Genomic DNA, 15606 nt, shown 5'->3' with positions numbered 1-15606 from the left:
CCCACTAGGTGGAAGCACTGCACTGTATATCCCAGCTCCCAGGCTATTGGATTTCAAATACAGCCATGAAAAGAGAGTGTGATTTGATTCTACAGGAGTGCGGTAAGAAAAGTGTTACATCTCCAAAAAATCAAATGATAGGTCCATATAACACCTGGTTCATTTAGCATTGTCTGCATCTAATTATTATGATAAAGAGCCTTGTTGAGTCTCTGGTGGGCCCTAGGAGGCCCAGTCCTACATTTGGCTTCCAGACATGGGTGTAGGGCTACTCAGATCAGCAAAGCTTCAGACTAGGCCCCATCCAATACCCTGAGTCCTTCTAGGGGTCCAGACTCACAGTTGGGAAACCGATACACATATATACACATTTATTTCGGTGCTAGAAGAAGCATTTTTTTTGAAAAATAATTGAATAAACAAGTTATTGAAGCGGCTTCTGTCCAGGCATCTTCCATTTATGTGCCCGACAGGGTGTGTAAATTGCTTTTAAATTGCGATTTAAACTCTTACGTCCCTTTAGAATTGTTAATGGTTGCATAAACACTGCTGAACTTGCCTGAGGCATCACGTTGCCTTTTATATAAAGAACCACTGACAGCAGGAAGCTGAGGAGATAGTAATGCATGATGGGCCAATGGGGTCACCTCTCTGGAATCCCCATGCAAATGCACAGAAATGGGCTGTCAGGAACCATCAATTAGATATAAGAGGGGAAAAGATGAGAAAGCTCTCAGGACCCACAGCAGAGCACACAGTTGTGCAGCTGTGATTGGGTAAGGAGAAGCCATAGACTCTCTATCGTATTTATAAGAAGAGTTTACAGGGGTATATAATAGCTCTATTTTTCTAGAAATCATTGATTTATCAAGGAAGCCTTATTTGTTGGTGTTTATTCCTATTAGTGGGTGCAGCCATGATTGCTCTGACGAGGCAAACTCAGATTCTAAGAAAGCAGCAACCCCTGGTGGCAATATTATCAGGAAAAATGTTCAAATGTTTTGAAAACATGTTTCAGATATAGAAATAAAGCATTATAGATCGATTGTAGGCTGCAATAATAGGCTGTTGGGCAGTTACTTGTTTGCTGGGATCATGGGAGGCTGTGGGGCAGTTCTCTATGGAGAAGAGGGACTGTTGGAGAAGATGCTCCATTAGGGACTTTTAGCAACAACCACTCCTTCATAGAAATTGGTGGGGGAACTGGAGAATGGATTTAGGGGTCAGCACTTTATTTCCAAGTCACTGGTTCCACAAATGAGTAGTTGCTTGTTTGGAAGGGACAGGCGGTAGTGGAATGGGAGGACAGAGAAACATGGAGGGAGACTGGGGCCCCAAACTAAGGGAGGTAAAATTGTCCAATTCACTGTTTCACTAAAACTATTTCCCATGCCACCGCATGCTTACGTCTCTGTGCCAACACTCACATCTGGCAGTTGCACTGCTAGTATCAAGTCAGACAGTGCTTAGCTATTGGAAGAATGAGCGTACCTCAGCTTTAGAGCCCCTGCCAGTTACACATGTGGAACCTACACTGATATTTCTAATCCACAGCCGGAGAATCCCCAAGAAGCACAAGTACATTTGCCCTTTCAGGCCTGCCGGTTGATCAGCTCTGCTGGCAAGTAGTCATGGCCCAGTGAGAATGCTGAATTATAGATGGAGGCTGCTGAACATTCGCTCGCTTTGCTGCTGCACTGCTTTTGGACCTGGGGGCATTCGACCCGCAGCCAATTCACAGACCATGGGAAAATCTGCCCTTTTAGCATAGATACATATTATATTAATGCTTCGCACGAGGAATGAGCTGCTTTCTCAGAAACAGAAGAGGGGGCGGTGGGCCCTTGTTCCACTGACAGAAGTGTGGCTTATTTATACTCCAGCATCACTTAATAACACCCTCATGAGCAATTACATAGTAATATAGTAACATAGTAAGTTAGTAAGTTAATGCCTATAGTCTTAATCCCAATAACCTTAATGTCTATAATGCTGTAACCTGCCTAACTCACTTGCTAAAAAGCCATCCATCCCCTTCTTGAAGCTAACTAATGTATTTGTGTATCCTGGTGTGCTAATCAGCAAGAGGAATGGCATCCATATTCCATGCTTCCCAACTCAGGGGCCATAGGTGCCTGCTATGCCTAATTTGCACTGTCAACTCCCATTTTTCATTCTGCTCTTTGGTACAATCAGCTTACAATGCTTGCTTTGGCCACTAGAGGGAACTTTTGCTCAATCAAATTTCGTTACATTTCTTTCCCTTGTTCATAGCTAGCAAAGCAGGGTGAAACCATTAATTCCTATTAGCATACCCCCACCCAGACATACCAGACAAGAGGGTCTTTGCCCCCAGGCTAACAATTAGATCATAATGGCGACCTGTTATGGAAGCCTATTGGATGGGATTTTCTAACAGATCAGGTAACTTGCTGACATCCACTAGCCAAGGGGGGATTAAAAAAAGAATGTCTGTATAGAAAATATGGCCCTGTTTGTATGGTAGGAAACCTTATCATGTAAGTGCTATATATATATAGAAAGAATAATATTGATAGAATAGAAGATTAATAGTTACATTCCAATAACTGCTGTACAGCAGCCTTATGCTGTTTCCAGGTTGATTAACACTGGAAAAAGAACGTACAATGAGTACAAACTGTAAATTGCAATACCTGGGCCTTGTGGGGAAGTGCTGGACAGTATCCATTTCACCAGGCAGCATTTCATCAGGGTCCTGCGGGACAGGCGAGGCTTCTGCCATTTCACACCGTCTTTCTTTTCAGGGGAAGTCTGACCAGGGTCTCCCAGCAAACTGCCATCATTCTCCTTAATGTTATCCTTAAAGAGATAAACATGAACCCATATAATACACATGCACGCTACAGATATATATACATGGATACAGAGTCTCTGGCTGGCTGTGCATGCTGGGAGTTGTAGTGCAGGTAAAAGGCTGGATGCTGCAGAGACAATCTGTGAGTTCTAATGGTGTTTCTTTAAAATAGTTCCCCTTTGAACAGCTGCAGTTGTTATAATGTATAACGTCAGTGGGGCTGATTTACTAACAGGTGCTAAACTGAACAAGTGCAGTTGTCAATAGCAACCAATCAGCAGCAAACATTTAGTTTATAGAATATAAGGCCTGATTGCTCTTAACAACTGCATTTGTGCACTTTAGCACCTATTTTAGCAAATGAGCCCTAATTAGTATCGATAATCGACATATGGCACAGGTAAATATATATACACCAATTGTAAATCTGCTATTCTATGCAATGCCACTAGGTGGCTGTCTACTAACAAATAAACCAGCTTGTTAAATTCCATCTGCTCACACACTGCACAAAGGTTTATTTTTTGTATTTGAACATACTGCTTACAATGTACTTCAAGAACAGCATTTAAAGAAGCAATGAACAAAGATTTAAATGAGCAATGACAATATTTTCCTCTGTCCTAGTAACCCACAGCAACCAATCAAGTGGTAGCATGGGAAGAACTGGGCCAAAAGATTTTTGTGCCCCAAATAAGCCCCGACTATCTCTGCCCCTCCCCCGTGGGCCACCTTCTCTACCTTCTTTATTGTTGGTGCAGTGCAGGCTGGAGTTAGAGAAGGCAGCAGAGGTATGTGCCTTGGGTCCTAGCACCGTCCCCTATTGTTGTGTGCTAGGCATATACCTCCCCCAAATAATCAGTTTGGTTGCTATAGGTTACTAGACCTTAAACAAACTTTACTCTTTTTAAAATATTACCCCACATGTGTTGGTGTTTCCACCTGTTCCTTTTAACAAACAGCTCTAACTGAACAAGCATCAGCCCACAGCCAAGCTATTGCACCTTATTGCTCCTCATTCACTGTCAGGTTTAAATCTGAAAAAGTGGCGGACAAAAGCACATTGTGGGAAAAAAACCCCAAAACAAAACCATAGCACTTTGTCCCTGATTTATGCCCCCATTAGTAAATGAGCCTTCTCCCATGTCATTGTTAGTCATGTGCTGCAAATATCAGTATTCAAAGGGACATCTGCTATGGACGTCAGGCCTGTGCCGAGTGCGAGTAGTACGGCGTTACTATATGTGACACACAGGAACATATGTACCAACATAATGGCAACACTGCATAAATACAGACCTGTCTCTTACGCACACACACGTGTTGTTTCAATCTATGTCAGTATTTGTGCATATATCATGCTATGGGTTGGTACACACTTTTTTATGGTCTATCTAATTTATCACTTTTAATGTTATTGATTGCCAAGTGTTTCTGCAGTACTGATTTTATTGATTTTTCCCAATGAGTGTATAGCCAGAGGTTCTTTTAGAATTGGTATGAAGTGGCTCAAATACACATGTTATTCCTCCACTGTTTCTCCCCACCTTTCCTGCTTTGCCTTCAGGACAGTTAAATTCAGTGTCCGACTGGAGACCCAAGAGCTTACCTGACCTGGCCATTAGGGCCTCACTGCCACTGGCCTCTCCTCCCTGCTAGCAGCCACCCCTCCTCCCTCTGCTGCTGCCAACCACCCCAATTCTCCCCCTGCCCCCTACTGCCCCACTTCCGCAGACCCTCGCCTACCACAAACATAACCTGGAGTGATGGAGCCCACTGAGATTTTTCCCAATATCCCATTCCAGGGGCCAATCTTACACTGAATGTAATATTTTATTTTCCCCTAATCCTTTTCCCCATGTGTTTCCCCTGCTTGCATTTCCAGCAATGCATTATTATTATTAGATACTTATAAAGGAAGTTAGATTATACTAATTTTATATAATATTATTATCATACTCTTCCCAGTAGAATGTGGCTCAGTACTAGGGAATGTTTGTTCAAGCATGGATTTGTGGCAGATCTCTTTGCACACCATGAGAATACTAGTGGTATTATAATAAAAGGTGCATAGCAACCAATTAGCAGGTAGTACTTACTGGTCAGCTGTTGGTTACTAGACCTGGACAAATATTGACCTTTTTATTGTGTTACCCTAAGAGACAGCTGTTGGCCTGCTATGGACTGGTCCATATTCAGCCCTCTGTGCCTTGTCATACCCCACTCTGTTAACTTGATCTACCAAATAAGAGATAAAAAATAAAATATATGTGAATAGCTGGAGGGCTACAGGTCAGACATCCCTGAGTAACACTGAACTGTATATTGTAGCAGCATCTTGTTCGGTAGAGTGCACCCAGGACCACTGGGCTTATTTTCAGGTTGGCCCCAGAAATTTAACCCAGACACTGGTTTTGGTAGGTTGCAAGCTAAGCTTAAAGCTAAAGGCCCCCATACACGGGCCGATAGAAGCTGCCGATATTCGGCAGCTAATCGGCCCGTTTATGGGCAGAAACGTGCGGCCTGGCTGACCGATATCTGGCCTGAAATTGGCCAGATATCGATCGGGCAGGTTAGAAAATCCGGTCGGATCGGGGACCGCATCGGCTCGTTGATGCGGTCCCCGAACCAACTGCCCATGGCCGCAAATTTAATCCGATCGGATTATTTTTTTTTAAAGCAACTTCCTACCCGATATCACCCACCCGTAGGTGGGGATATTGGGTAAAGATCCGCTCGCTTGGCGACATCGCCAAGCGAGCGGATCTTATAGTGTATGGGGACCTTTAGCCCTGTAGAACCGGTGATATTACTAAAGGTCCCCATACACGGGCCGATAGTAGCTGCCGATTCGGCAGCTAATCGGCCCGTGTATGGGCACTCCCGACAGGCCTGCCCGACCGAGATCTGGCCTGAAATCGGCCAGATCTCGATCGGGCAGGTTAGATGCTGGTTAGGCTGGTTGATGCGGTCCCCGAACTGACTTTGCCATTGCCAGTTGTTGTAATTCGATCGTTTGGCCCCAGGGCCAAACGATCGTATTACCCTGGATTCTCCCGATATCGCCCACCCGTAGGTGGGGGATATCGGGAGAAGATCCGCTCGCTTGGCGACATTGCCAAGCGAGCGGATCTTATAGTGTATGGGGACCTTAAGCCAACCCTGCCCATTTCTTACATCACTGAAAGGGTTCAGTTTGACTTTGGGGGGAATAGGCATGGGGTGGCAAACAGAGCTGCAGGGTTGGGAGTGGGTTGGAAATTTCCCAGACCCCAGTCTGATCACTATGTGGTGCCCCTACTGAGAAAGCCCCTGCAGTTGCAAGCAGTGTGGATGCTCCCACTCCTGTATATAAATGCCAATATCCCAAGAAGGCCATGTTCCATGCACATAGTAACAGCCCTGTTAAGAGAATATAAACAGAAGCCACAAGCAGCCTCCGGAAATCCCTGCCACAGCTGATCAATAGGCCTGGAACTGACCCCTTGCAGCTGTCTGTAAGCCAGTGGTGCCACGTGAGCGAGACAGCCAGAGACTTGATTGCTCTTCCGTCCCCATTGAGCTCAGTGACTATTATCAGACCTGACACTATTTCCCTAAATGTGAGGAAGCACAACCAGTCAGACTGGGGCTTCAACCTTGGCTTCACTTAGTTGTATGCCATGGCAGCATTCAGCTATAGGCACAGCCTTTCCGGACCCCTCTATGAACCATCTGGGTGGGTCAGTGAGACTGCCTCTTGCAGCTTCTGACTATTAACACGGCCTCTTTTCAGAAGCAGATGTATAATAAGGAGGGAATAAGAGTTTCTTTCCACTGCCACATTATATAATTGCTCTGAAACCACAAAAAAGGAAAGAGAGAAAAATACAATTACAAGCACCAGTGAGGAATTACCCGAGCGGAAATAGTTAATTTTTCATCAAGCTTATGGTATGAATATTTCAGGTAGTGCTGCCATGGACAAACTTGATGGAGTCCCACAGCTACAGAGGCACATAATAATAACAGGGGAAGGGAACATCCAGAATGCCCTGGGCAGCCCTTCCGTGAGAAGCTCGTGGGCAACGCACATGGATGCAAGTCGTGACTGAATTGTAATGTGGGTTAAATGTGCTGGAAACCTAGCCCAAAATAACCAGGGAGTTACAGTATGATAACAGACACATTTCTTATTTTACAATCACTACCACACACCCATAGTGACCAGAAGTGGTTCTAGAGAATGGAAAGTACCATCAGACACAAATAAAACACAGCCCTCTATTTAATAACAGGCACTGACCCTATTGGGGTTACTACTAGGACACTGAGAAGTAGAGACCAGTAGATTCTAGGTGTTAACTGGTAATTATGAGTTGATGGTCTTGCCTGTGTGTCTTAGGGGCATATTTATTATAGTTTGTAAGCCAACATCACTGGTGATGTTGCCCATAGCCAATCAGATCTTAGCTTTTGTTTTCTAATTGCCGATGGGTTGCTATGGGCAGCATCACCGGTGATGTTGGCTTACACACTATAATAAATATGCCCCTTAGTGTTTATGGGTCCAGATATGTCAGATGAATGATTGGCATGCAGGAATTGCTTTATATAAATATATATATATGAGCCTCCATGGGTGGCACTTCTAATTATCTAGTAATGCAACAATGCCTTTTGTCTCTGACTACAATTGAGGGTGCTCCTCCAATTATTTGCAACACCTCATCAGGTTCTGAAGGATGCATTACTTTAGTTATTGTTATCTAGCGGTGCCGCCTTCCATGCAGTTTATCAGGCAGCTACCCTAAGGGAAATGCCAACATGGAAGAGATGGACAGTCTTTTTGGAGAAGAGTAGAAGTTATTCTTGTTTAGCCAATATGGCGCCCCTGGGGGATTAGGATTTGGCTCTTGACTGGCTGTGAAATGATTGGTTTTAAAAAACCCATGCTAAAACATGCAGAGTATTCCGTTATTTCATTGATATTTGCTAAGTCAGGGAAGTGTGACTGGTTTCCATATAATTAACAGGAAAAATGTACCTTCGTGCATGGGGTAAAATAGACTGAAGTCAATATATAATTTAACACTACAGTATGTAAAAATAACAACATTAAAGTATGGTTTTAACTGAACCATGGCTATACATGGAAACACTAAACTGCCACCTGCTAGAGTAAATGGGAATAGAGTAAAGGGAATTGCCTATTAAGCCTTAATATATAAGCTGGATAAACTGGACAAGGAGTTTTGACCTGGACAACCCTCCCGAAAACCGGGCAGTTGGGTCAAAACCGGGTAGGTGGCAACCCTTGTTTAGATTCAATTCAGTAACAAAAAGTTATCTCATGGTTTATCATGTGAAAAGTCATGGATGATATTCAATGCGAGGAGAAAAATATTTTCTTTTCCTGAAGTCATCTGAAGTTTCCCCTCAAGGCAACTTTGGGCGCCTTTGGGAAATTGTAGCAACGCGTTTGCCATCCCACCAATGATTTACATTCTTGCCAGTGGGATGGCATTGCGGGGAGATTAGTCGTGGAGCAACTAATCTTCCCGTCTGCCACTGCCCTTAAGGGTGAAGACACACAGAGCTAGTAGTAGCAGCTACTTGTCACGGCTACTAAACGCCAGAACGTACCCTGCCATAGACAATACTGAGAATTATGTAGAGACAATTATCAGGAAATGATCAGCATTATCTGTTTCTTTAGCCACGACAAGTAGCTGCTACAAATAACTCCATGTGTCTTCACCCTAATAGAAGTTTCATGTGATAAACAGTGAGAAGTGAATCTCGAAATTCTGAATTGAATCTCAAATTAAATCTCGCCCATCAATTTTCACATGATAAACCTTTTTCTTCCTGATTTGAATCAGGTCAATATGTTAAAACCCCTCAGCCCACGGTCCTAGAGATTATTTGAAAGCCCACGAGTGGCCAGCATCATTATCTGCCTATTGTCAGCACCCAATAATCATTATAGATTTACAGGCTGAATATTTATGCGTTCCTTTCCAATGGCTCTTGTATATAAACTAGTTTGCCCCTAGGCTTATTGTTCCTTTAAGTTGTATGTAAAAAAAAAAATCAATATCCTTTGTATTTATGATGGCAGCCTGTCAATAACAAGCCCTGAAGCCGTGCAGGCCAGGAGGGGTACTTTAGGAAATCTGCCTCTTAATGAAATGGATTTCAGATACACTCAAATTATCTCTCCTTCTGATCATGCCTGTCTTTATATACTATATATTCAGTTATTTTGTAACACATTATTGTATATTTCAAATGCTCAGCAAAATATAAAGCCATGGCTGTTAATGATAGAGTTGCTTGTCATCACTGGATGGTTTGAACCAAACAATAGTAAGGATGGAAGGAATGATTCCCCTATACATTGTACTGTGTTCTATAGATCTGTAAGACCATCTCAGTGCAGACTGTCGCTCCCCCTGCCCCTATGAATAATAGAAATGAGCTTTTGTTTACTTTTTTTATGCAATCATTCATTATTTATAGTGCAAGGCTAATTAAAAGAGACAAGTGTATTCCTTATGCATCATGATTACCGAGCTGGCAAAAATCAAATCATGGAGAAGGAGGAGTGTGGGGCTCATTACGCAGCAGGGGCCGTTAATGAACCAGTGAAAACCCAATGGCACGGGCCCTGCAGGAAAGTGTGCTGTACTGCAGCAGTGCTTAGAGGCATGGCCAAACTGCAGTCCTCCCAGAATGCACTGGCTCAGTGACAGCTCAAGCGCTGCAGGCTCCATATCACTACGTAACACTGTGTGGAGAAGATGCTTTGTAGCAATGTTGCTAAAGGAAAGCTTAGTGCCGGTTGATATGGACCCTTGAAGTAGCAACTGTTATACTGCTGAAAGTTAGTTTGCACCCAACATGTCTCCTCTGCATGTTCTCTGCAGCCCAATGCTTTCTGGCTGTAGCTTGGTAACATGGCAGAGGGCTGAAGGGGGTATCCTTGACACCAATTATCCCTATCACTATGAAGTAAATAGTAGCTCTGAAACACATGGGCATCCCTTGCTTATAGAGCTTATAATAGGGAAATTGGAATCTGAAGAATAAAGCTTGGCATTATATCAATACATTATTTCAATAAGGGGTATAACTTCCATTATTTTCCATGAAATAGACAGCATGAAGGCACAGCTTTCCCCCTACATAGAACATTCCCTCTCTGCAAATGTGCATTTTTGCATTCATTAGTGGCTATTTAAAGCATTTTGCCAGAGGGATGTGTTTTGGACATCCCTGGAATATTGAGACCAGGGCAGGGAGAATGAAACACAAAGTACCAAGTGGAACATGGAGCATGAATAGGAAACTGGGGAACTGAGAAAGCCAGACGTCAGGAGAAGAACATGGAGACTGAAGGGACATTGAGGCTGCTCTGTTAGAAAGATATACAGGCATCACGGCAGCCTCAGTGAACTCTAGAAAAGAAATTGCACTGAGTAAAATGACAAAGCATTACCACAGCCATGCAAGCATTGTATTGGGTACTGAGATGTTCATGAGTCAGAATAACAAGACAACAATCCCTTGCACAGAGTTTAGAGCATTTGAAGTTCACACTATTTTTAATGACCTACTGCCATCCCTTTCAGCTTGGAGACGGGCTTGTTTGCTTGTTGTAGCAGGGCAAATGTATTTCAGCCTGCCATATGTACCCACAGAGTGAGAGACATAGCCGGATCTCCACTGGTATGGGACTAATGGTCCCATGTTAAACTGATGCCACTTGGAGTTTGACTAGCTACTCCTGCCAAATGGGGTCAACTGGCATCTCAAATGTCTTATGATATAACTATGGGGCTCTAGCACCTCAAAACAGCACAATAGAACAGTGGCCCTTAATTAAATGCAGAGTAGTGAATGGGCAAATGTTTTGGGAGAAAGCCCTTCTTGAAGAAAGGGATTGTCCAAACAGCTTTGCACCTACTCTGTTCTGCATTTAATAAAAGTAGGAGATAGCCACCTGCTCAAAAAACTGCCATTCGTCTATTTTATGCTATTTTGACGTACCAAAACCCAGGAGCCCACAGGCACAGCCAGTAATAAGCTACAGTACTGAGCAGTAATAACCTTAGTTTTTTTGGGGGGTCTTGTATGTACTGAGGCCTACAGTTCATGAACCTTATGGGAACTGATGGTTTATGGTGGTATCCTGCATGTTTAGGGGTAGTTTCATTATACTGACAAAGGCTGGCCAATCAGCTGTAATGTTTGGTTTAATAAAACCTGATTTTCTTTGCATTTTATAAGAGATGTAAATATAGATTCATTTTAAAGTACAGGTATGGGATCCCTTATCCAGAAACCCATTATCCAGACTGCTCCGAATTACAGAAAGACCGTCTCCCATAGACTCAATTTTAATCAAATAATTCAGAATTTTAAAACTGATTTCCTTTTTCTCTGTAATAATAAAACAGAACCTTGTAATTGATCCCAACTAAGATATAATTAATCCTTATTGGATGCAAAACACTCCTATTGGTTTAATTAATGGTCTATTGATTTTTTAGTAGACTTAAGGTATGGAGATCCAAATTACGGAAAGGCCCCTTATTTGGAATACCCTTGGTCCTGAGCATTCTGGATAACGGGTCCTATATCTGTATTCAAAAAAAGGGCAGAAAGAGGTACGACTCAAACAGGAAAAAAGTAACTAAAGATCTTAACAAAGATCTTAACGATCTTAATAACAAAGTTAATAAAGTAGAGGATTATGGGTGAAAAAAGGAGAAAAATAGCAAAAAAAGAGAAATGAGCAGAAAGTGTCTGGAAAATATGGCAGGAAAGACATTTAAGGCAAATTAAAGTCAATTATTCATCTCCTTCCTTTGTATTATATTGTGAGTACATCTTTAGGATCTCTGAAACCTTGGAACCTGGGGTTTACCGGCTAAGGAATCTTATCTTTAATTTCACATTAACTTTTAATATGTTATATTTTGTTGTTATTGCCATTTTTTTTATTATTTATCTTTTTATTCAGCCCCTCTCATTTATATTCCAGTCTCTCATTCAAACAATTGCCTGGTTGTTAAGGTAATTTCGATCCTATCAAACAGGTAGCTACTGAACTAAAAGTTTAGCCCAAAGACTTTTCTCTACTCAAAATGCCAAAGATCACCTTCACAGGCCCCTACTGATGGCAATAGAAATCAAATGGAGATGCCCGAGAGCGTGCAGAATAGTGTGTTTATCAGCTGTGCTTGGTGTTTGCAATGGGGGGATTTGGGGTACCTTGATGCCAAGTAAGAAACAGCCCCAAACTGCTCTGTGTATCACAGACCCAATAAAACAGCGCCCTAATGTGATCAAAGCCTGGATAACCCCTTTGCTTAAACCCATATATTTACCTATATCCCATACTGGTCAGTATAATGTTATTTCCCAAGTCACATTTCCAGTGAAATCTCTAAAAACACCAACTTTCTCTGTAGCACCTTGTGCTGTTCCTATACCACTGGAAACAACTGACCATTTTATAGGCTTTTTACAGTTTACAGTCTGACTGAAACTTTTTACTGAAATAATGAAAGTTATTGCCCACTCTTCCTACCAACAACAGCTGCCCCCTAGGCCCATGTGATGCATAAGGCTCAGAGCAGTCACCCCTATGTGAGCTTACCTGCTTTACCCACTGTACCTAGCAGATATGTTGTAGTAAAACTAACTACACACTTGCAGGCTGATACACCAATCCACAGCTTACTGCCAACCTGTATGGTGCCAAGACCACAGACTCTCTGGCTGGCAGCTCATTGTGGTTAGATATCAGTCTGGAGCACAGTGTTGACACTTTCTACACCCTATGGGTCTGCATGGGACAGGGCTGCCCAACATGATCTGATTATTGACCTATTGCCTGCCACTTTGGTGGCCGTATCTGGCAATCAGCACTTTGTTAGGCAACCTTGGCTATGCCTATGCTAGTCTGGTTTAACTGATAATAATAGCAATAGGCAGTGGCATAGCTAGAAGGCATTGGGCTCCAAAATAATGTGAAGTACCCTTAAGTGTAGGAATAAGCCATTTTCATAAAGAAACCCGACAGTTACAGGTATGCTCCTTCTATAGTTACACCCATGGCAACAGGAAAAAAAACTGTTGTGTACTTAATTCGAGGCTGAGTGTGAGTAAGGAGGGAGCATCCTGAGAAGTTAGCAAGTATTCAGTTTCCAACAAATTACGGGGGGGAGTGCTTCTTCGTGATTCATGGCTGGGGAGGTATATATTTCTGCAAAAAACTGCAACTGCAGTTGCTCCACCCACTAAGGATGTCAAATCCCTTACAGTTTTAATTGCTTATACTGAACTGCCCATGAACTGCTAAAGGAGCTCAGACTCAATATTGCATGTCTAATCTGCCGGCATTTGCCTATTTATTTGAATGTTTCTCCCAAATAATCAGAACTTACTCTATACAGTTCAGTGAACGAGGACTGGCTCAATATGGTGCCCATTGGTAGGTTTCAAAACCATGTCCTTTTACTGAGTGGGTTAAACATATTCTACATAATGCTGCATGGTAGGAAATTTCATTTTAAACTGCCATTTACTGGAATGTGACTCCGAGAGGGAGAGTTTGCGTAGAAAGATTGGCTGTGCAGTTCCGTAACCTCACTGCTCATTAGTAGGAGAGTAGGAGCAGGGGAGGGGGTGCCGGAGAGGGACAGCTGGGCAGCTGGAGACAATCTGCATCCCTCTCATCTTCATTTAATGGAGTCAATGGGATACATGAAATAGATTCAGCTCAGAGAATGGGATGAGAGGAGAGAGCCAGGAAAGCGAGGGGTCTTAGGGAGAAAGTGAAAGGGATGCACAGATGCAAATAGGCAATAAGCAAATAATCCTGGTACATAGGGGGAAAGAACAGGTGTAACCAACTGTCAGATGGGAAAAAAGTAGAAGAGCAGACAAAAGTATGAAAAAGATAAGATATAAAAAGGGCAGAAGGACAAAAGGATAAAATCAGGAAAGAAAAGGAAAGGTGAGCATTTCATGGGAAGGGATAAGCAGAGATAGGATATGAGAGGGGTTGGGAGGGAATGGAATATAGTAAGAAAAGCAAGAAAACAAACAGAATAAAAGAAAAGCAGAAAGGAAGAGAGGTTGATGCTGAGGGTGGAGGCTGGTTGGCATAGAGGTGTGCGGGTAGCACCCGGGGATCCCCCTTACCTGCATGGTGACTGGGTGCACAGCGGAGCAGGGGGTGCTGCAGACTTGCTGAGGAGGCTGGAACTGTGTGTGTGTGACAATGGCAACTCGCAGCAGCATCTCTTCTCCTCCCAACCTCTTATCTCAGTCTCTAGGAAAAAAAAACCTCTTGTGCATTAACCGTTTGCTGCCTGTCAGTCTCATGGCCAACCCTTCATCCTGTGGCACTCACTCACTCACTCACTGCTGCAGAGGTCACTCTGTGTGTGCTAATGGGCTCATTGGAACAGCTTGCTCAGGCAATATGCTCTGCCCCATTGCCCCCCACTAGAGTCACACCTTGGGGTACTGTCAGTCCCCATAGAAGCACCAGCATTTTCATTTGGGCTGCACATACTGGCTATTTTGGCGGCAGCAGGGTGCCCAGTTCTATTAAAAAAAGTCATTGTTCTGTCTCATTATAAAAAATAAAAAAAAAATTGATATTAAATAACAATAAAATGTAATTGATGTGGCAAATAATCTACCATTATGGTAAAGTACTGTATGGTGATGTAACATTTTGATTTTGGATAAAATAACAATTAAAAAAAAATTGTGCCCATTGATACAGAGACACCCATTAAATTCCACAAACTACGAATAGGTTTTTTTAGGCAGCCAACAGACTATCACAATAGAAAATTAACAGATAATCTGCAGCATCCTACACCCACCCCCACATCTCCATGGTAACAGAACCCAAGTACTGAGGCCCACACATAGAGCGAGGGGGCCCTAATGTGCAAAATACCTTATTAACCCAAACCCAGCCACGAATGCACAGGGAGCAGCCGGCGCAGGCTCTGTTAGAAGGCGAGCTATTTTTATTGCCGTAAAAGAGACAAAAATAGATGAAGTTCTGGAAGCAGAGTAACACAATTCACACTCACACATAGGGAGTGAAGGAATGGTTTACTCTCCATAGTCCCTACAGAGCGGAGAGGAGAAAGTGGATGGGATGCTAGGAACTTTTCATATGAAGGAAGGGATTAATCAGAGTACAGAAAGGAAAGCGGCTGCAGACAGAAAGGCGTAACCTGAAATCCCCAGGGGGCAGACATTGAGGAGGAGGATTTAGAAAAACTGGGATAGTTTCATGGAATAGCAGCACAGCATGGATGGCTGGGGAGAGAAACATGTTGAGCTGCGTAGGTTAGATACATGCAGTGTAATAGTTTATTATGTGCAGAACTTTTCATTTTCTATTAGTACTCTTATGGAATTTTCTGGTCATCCAAAGAGACAATTCCTATTTGTTTTTAAATGCTGAAGGTTTTTTGTTTTCTTTCCTCCTCATCTTGGTGCCTGAGCAATATGATAAAGTCCATCTGATGGACTAATGCAGGGCTGTCCAACTGGAGGCCGTGGGCCGGATGTGGCCCTTCAAAGGATTTTTATGGCCCCCAGTATGTTCAAAGGCTCCATAGACTTCACATCATAAGGTCCATAGACTATATGACTTCATCATTTTAATTTAATCTAACCCCCCAACATGCTGTATGAGATATAATTGGCCCACTACTTGTATTAAATTGGACAGCTCTAGACTA

The 15606-nt window shown here is 42.9% G+C and overlaps 1 protein-coding gene across 1 annotated transcript in view; it reads right to left on the bottom strand.

Annotated features, from left to right (window-relative positions):
• The window catches only part of kcnip3 (potassium voltage-gated channel interacting protein 3), a 54417-nt gene extending 40231 nt beyond the window's left edge, over positions 1-14186 (bottom strand). Inside the window, exons 1-2 of the mRNA XM_002932532.5 lie at positions 14036-14186; positions 2676-2841 (exon numbers count right to left, since the gene is read on the bottom strand). Coding sequence (XP_002932578.2) covers positions 2676-2841; positions 14036-14134 — 265 coding nt within the window. The 5' untranslated portion in view covers positions 14135-14186. The remainder of the gene's footprint in view (positions 1-2675; positions 2842-14035) is intronic.
• Between the last annotated feature and the right edge of the window lie 1420 nt (positions 14187-15606).

This window comes from Xenopus tropicalis, chromosome 3 (genome assembly GCF_000004195.4).
Source record: "Xenopus tropicalis strain Nigerian chromosome 3, UCB_Xtro_10.0, whole genome shotgun sequence".
In the NCBI taxonomy this organism is placed as follows: domain Eukaryota; kingdom Metazoa; phylum Chordata; class Amphibia; order Anura; family Pipidae; genus Xenopus; species Xenopus tropicalis.
This window is presented reverse-complemented; position numbering and strand designations above follow the sequence as displayed.